The sequence below is a fragment of the Pteropus medius genome, unplaced genomic scaffold (genome assembly GCF_902729225.1).
Source record: "Pteropus medius unplaced genomic scaffold, Ma_sr-lr_union100, whole genome shotgun sequence".
Classification (NCBI taxonomy): Eukaryota; Metazoa; Chordata; class Mammalia; order Chiroptera; family Pteropodidae; genus Pteropus; species Pteropus medius.
The window spans coordinates 1,260,219-1,265,499 of NW_024350323.1; the positions used below are offsets into that span (position 1 = coordinate 1,260,219).

Here is a 5,281-nt window from a genome sequence, read left to right on the forward strand (position 1 = left end):
TGGTTATTGCCCTCGCAGTTTACAGCTGCTATGCTGACGAAGGAAAGATTTTCTCAGCCGATCGAGCCCCATGGGGTCGGAGAAGGACAGTGTATAAGCCTGTCACCCCTCCTTTCCTGTCAGCTAACTAGCATGCCTGCCGGTGGCACTGCCCCTTCCCAAGGTGTACTGGCAGCTCATCTGCGGAGGCCCATCTGTCCATTGCGGGGAGGTCCCCCTCTAGTGCCACGCTCCCCCAAACCCTCCATGCCACCTCTCGCTCAGGTGTACTACATCAACTTCACGGACTTCGCCAGCTACGAGGTGGTGGTGGATGAGAGGCCCTTTCTGCAGTGTACGCGCAGCATCGAGACGGGCAAGACCAACTACAACACCTGTTACACCGCAGGCGTCTGCCTCCTCAAAGCCAGGCAGAAGATCGCCGTGAAGATGGTGCACGCCGACATCTCCATCAACATGAGCAAGCACACCACCTTCTTTGGGGCCATTAGGCTGGGCGAGGCCCCCGCATCGTAGATTCCCCCGTCTTGCCCCTGCCTTTGCCCTTGCCCCAGGTTTGGGAGCTGGGACTCCTGGAACATCTAAGAGCTGCTGTGGAGTGAGGTATATGGGTGTTGCAGCTGCAGAGACAAATGCCCCACTGCTATTTATTCCCTAGTGACACCAGGATGACGAGGCCTGCTTGCCTTTCCAGAATGACTTTGAGTTAACAGGACAGTCGATGGAGCCCCAGGGTTTACATGAAGCAGAACCTTCTTACTTGGCTCCATGTCGACTGGCATACAGTCTTCAACCTCAAGATCCCCGTTGTCAGTTATTGTTTGTTGCACTAAAGCGAGGGTCCAGAGCAGCAGGTGAGAAAAAACAGAGGTGCAGTCAAGACTGTGGGGACAACTGCTGATTCCAAGAGGGCTGCTGCTCCTCTCAGGTGGGGCTGGGGACAGGGGTGGGGAGGGGTAGAGACCAGGGGAGAAAGCTGCCCGGCAGCGGAATTATCGTCACTGCCCTGCGTTGCATGCAGCCAGCCAGTGGGCCACAGTGCTTTTCCCACTCAGGCTGAGAGCCATGTCGTGGCAGCTCACCAAGCTTTGGGGCCAGGCAGTGTGCTCTTCCTTGGAGTGATTGCAAGGAATGGCCACAAACCTTCCTGTATACAAACCTGAAGCCAGACTTGGGGTCACATGTATTTCATTTTGTTTACAACTGTGCTTCAGGCTCAGAAAACTCCCTGGGTCCCCTCTTGATTGCCCCCCTTCCCAACCTGACTAGAACTCGTCTTCTTTCTCCACAGAGCCTACCTCTGTCTGAGACAAGTGCCTAACCTGGTACCTGTGCTTATGTGGGTTTGGGGTACTCTTTAGATTACCTGGGCACAAAGAGAATTTTCCATTTATTAAGCAACACAAATATTCATCTAGTCATGTTGTGTCTGGGGTAAATAAAGTGTTGGAATGGATGACCTGCAGAAGTCCCTTCAAATCCTAATCTTCAGGCAGCTACCTTAATGGCCTACTAAAACTCCCAAACCCTAGCCTGCCCTTGGGCATCAGCGAGGTACAGCTTTTCTACCTGACTTGGAAGGGATGAGAGGTGGAGATAGGACAGGGTTTTTATCAAGTTTGCTACAAGCCAAGTGGTCATTAGCCCAGACCTTAGCTGAAAGGACAGCAGCTGATGCCCCACTCAGCCTTCTTTTCTTCATTCTGGCTTCAGAAAGCCACAGAAAAGCAGTCACCATGGATTCTGGTGCTGCTCCCCTGAATTAAGGCTCAAGAGAAGCCAGCATCTAGGCGTTGGGAGGGTTCTGCCTTCTAGTCTGGTGCAAAGACATGTCCCCACTTCCCCAAGCTTCCCACCAGGTCATATGGTAGGACGATTCAAGGGCCTTATTTCTAACTGCCTGGGCCCAGCCTGACTCCTGGTTGTTGTGTCCAGCCCATAGCTGAGAGGGCTGATCTTGTATAGCCTGTTACTCTTGCTCTTCTCGAGGAGATGGGGAATAAGTCTCTTTAGGCAGCTGAAATGTACCAAGAGCAACAGGTACTCATTTCTCTGCTGTGCTTTCCCTTTCTAAGCAACTACACTGCTTAGCCCTTCAAGTGTCAGGACAGGAGGTGGTAGGCTGTGGTGCCATTGTCTGGTTTCTAATAATAGCCTTGCACCCCCAGGGAGGCAAATTTTAGGCACGTGTCTGGCCCTGGCTCCTTTAAAGCGCCTTAGTCCTAAGTTATAGCGGGAACAGGTGAGAATTTCTCCTTAAAGTTTGGAAAGTACTTTCTCTCTTATTATTTTCTTTGATAATATTACAAATCCCATTGTCTAGATGAGGCTCAGAGAGGTTAAGTGCTTTGACTAGTATCTTACCCAGCTTAACTCACACGCCTGGGGCTTCCTTTAGCCAGGTCTGACTCAAAAATCATTCCATTGCACTGCAGTGTTGTGTTGAATTTGGGATCCAGAAAGAAGCAATGAAAGTGGTGATGTGGACCCCAAATCCTTGAGGGTCCTAGGGAGGCATGCAGAGATGCTCATTTTCATCCCTTGGTGATAATTCCTGTTCTCTTGGCTGCAAGGGGCTCTGTGACAAAAGAGTAGAACGTTTCTTTGGGAAACAGCCATCAGCCTCAGAGCTGGCTCTTGTGTTCAGAAGAATCATCTTGGCACCATGTCCAAGCAGTGGGCTTTAGCACCCACAAAAATGATATCACTCGTATTCTTTCACCCACCCAACAAACCAATTGCAAGTAAGGTCTTCCTTTGGTTGCTCTGCAGTTGGGTTACAGGAGCTGGCCAACTTCCCACAGCTACTAAGTGACTCCATATCTCTTTCCACCATACCACTGAGAACTTGGTACCCCAGGATTGCTCAGGGATGGAGGGAAGAGCAAGGACTGTTCCTAAAGCCAAAATGCTGTGAGCAAATGGAAGGACAAGGCTTCATAATTGTGCCCCTAAAGGACATTCTGATACCCAGCCTAGTCTCCCAATATGGAGGGGATTAGACAGGAAATAAGATTCGCACAGGACCTTTTATGCATTTTGAACCCTCAAAAGGCACCCTAGAGGGAGGGCTTCATGATGGAAACCATAGGTAGCTGGGGAGCCCTGTTGCAGCCAAGTTATTGCCAAAGTAGTGAAGCAACTTACTAATAAGAGAATGTGGAAATAGATTTACCATTTGGAAATATGTTGATGTGACTTTACCAGAGGGCTAAGGCTAGCATGGAGAATGGGACAAGGACATTGGTAAGCAAGCAGATGACAAGTTTGAAGGAGAAATGCATAGCAGAATCCTTTGCCAGCTGCTAGGAATTCATCAGCCAAAGCTGGCACGAAAGGTAGCCATCAGGGCTGCTCAGTCCCTGGCTCCTTGGAAAATGTAATCTTTGCCTTATTTCCCCTTCATTAATCCTGAGCCAGATTTTTTTTCTGAGCAGGAAAGGGCTAGAAACCCTGCAGGTAGAAAAGACTTTGATCCATGTATGAGTACGTGTTTTATGTATCTTCTGGTGGATGCAAATAGAGAAAGTTAGAGCTAGAAAGACCCTTAGAGAGAATCTAGCCCAATCTGCATTGTATCCCATTTTACTCATGTGGAAACTGAGGCCCAGAAAGGGAGGGTGGCCTACCCAAGGTGAACAAGCCATGACTCGCACTCAACAGAGTGACAGGGTCAAGCTGTACCTGTCCCACTCGGCCCCCTTTAGGAACCTGGCCACACAAGGAGAGAGTAGCTACAGCTTTTATCAGAAGTCTTCCTCCCTTTAAGGCATTCTCCCAACTCCTGCCTCTAGACTGGAAGGCTCTGGACTATCCTAACACTAGGAAGTCCTGAGGCTGCCCTGGCATGGCCTCCCCTGGTCCTGCCTGGAGGCTCCTCTAGACCATGTGAGCACAAAGAAGGAGCTGGATTTTTTCTTTTAATATGTTTCAGGGCTCTCTCCAAGGGGAGTTGGGGTGTATCATTTCTTTATTCAAAAAGCTTTCAGCTGGGGGGGGGGTGGGCTTTGTCATGAGAATGGCCTGGAGCAGGCCCAGTGCTGCTTTGGGGGTCAGCACCCAGTGTGAGATGCTGTGTATATAAACTATACATACTGTATATAAACTGGGATGTAAGTTTGTGTAAATTAATGGTTTATTCTTTGCAAATAAAGCTTTTTTTCTCTCTGTTGTTGAAATCAGCTTGAGCACTTACTGCATGCTAGATGCTTCTTTGCAAGGGATGCCATACATGAGCTAGGGGAAAGACCAAGACACCTTTCTCAGAGGCGGGCAATGGAAGGAAGGAAGATAGTCTGAATTTGCTGTCAGAACATCCCACCTCCTCTCTGTGCCCAAGACCACACAGAACCACCTCCATCACTGTAGGTCTTTTCCTATAACTGCACCCTCAGCTTGAGACTGTGGCATCTATGACAGAGATTTCAGGCCCAGGGCAAAAACAGCCTCTACCTCCCTATGATGTGTCACCCAAGTTTGCAGATGGTAGGACCAATGTTCAAAGACTAAATAGTTCACCCAGGGTCACCCAATTAGAAAGGTTGCTTAGACTTTCAAAGGACTGTTGACAAGGCTGTACTCTGTAAACTTACTTGTAAACATTGAGATGCCATGAAATTTAGGGCATTGTTTGCTCAGGGACAGGAAATGGGCAAAATGACTATGGAAGAATAATTTTGTACAGCTCTCCCAATTCACAAAGTTCAATCACATTCGATACCATTTGATCTTCCCAACAGCCTTTGAGGTAAGCAGAGGAGGGCTCATTAGTTCCATTTTACAGATGAGGAAACTGAAGCTCAGAGCTGACTGACCGCTCCAAGTCACAAGGGTTGAAGGCGGTGGAACCTGAACTCAAAGTCCACTGGATTTCAAGGCACCCAGTCCTGCAGGAGTCTTCATACTAGAAGGTCGGACTGCTTAAGATCTAAAGAAGGAGAGGTGCGTGGGGAGCACAAGTAGTATCAGAAGATAAGCTTTTTATTCTGTTCATTGTTTTCCTCAATGCTAATGAGTGGGCATATGCAAGGGACCCTAAAGGGCACCTCTCCCCAAGGACTTCCCTGCCTTTTGGGGCCACCTCTCTCGTGTCCCCAAGGAAGAGGCAGAGAAGAGATGGAAGGAAGAGAGACATGAAGGAGGAAGAAAACAACCAAATGGACAGCCCCTCCTCACATCGAGGACCAGCCAAATCAGGAGCAGGACCCATGTAGGTAACGTCTGTCCCATTTCACCAGTTCCACAACGTACGGCCAGGATGAGAGGCTGCTGGAGATGTCTG

The 5,281-nt window shown here is 49.1% G+C and overlaps 1 protein-coding gene across 13 annotated transcripts in view; it reads left to right on the top strand.

The window, feature by feature from the left end:
- The window catches only part of EDA (ectodysplasin A), a 274,580-nt gene extending 270,406 nt beyond the window's left edge, over positions 1-4,174 (top strand). For all 13 annotated transcript variants that reach the window (XM_039838977.1, XM_039838979.1, XM_039838981.1 and 10 more), the window contains one exon: positions 265-4,174. In XM_039838977.1, the coding sequence (XP_039694911.1) occupies positions 265-516 (252 nt within the window). In that variant the 3' untranslated portion in view covers positions 517-4,174. The remainder of the gene's footprint in view (positions 1-264) is intronic.
- The last annotated feature ends 1,107 nt before the right edge of the window (positions 4,175-5,281 follow it).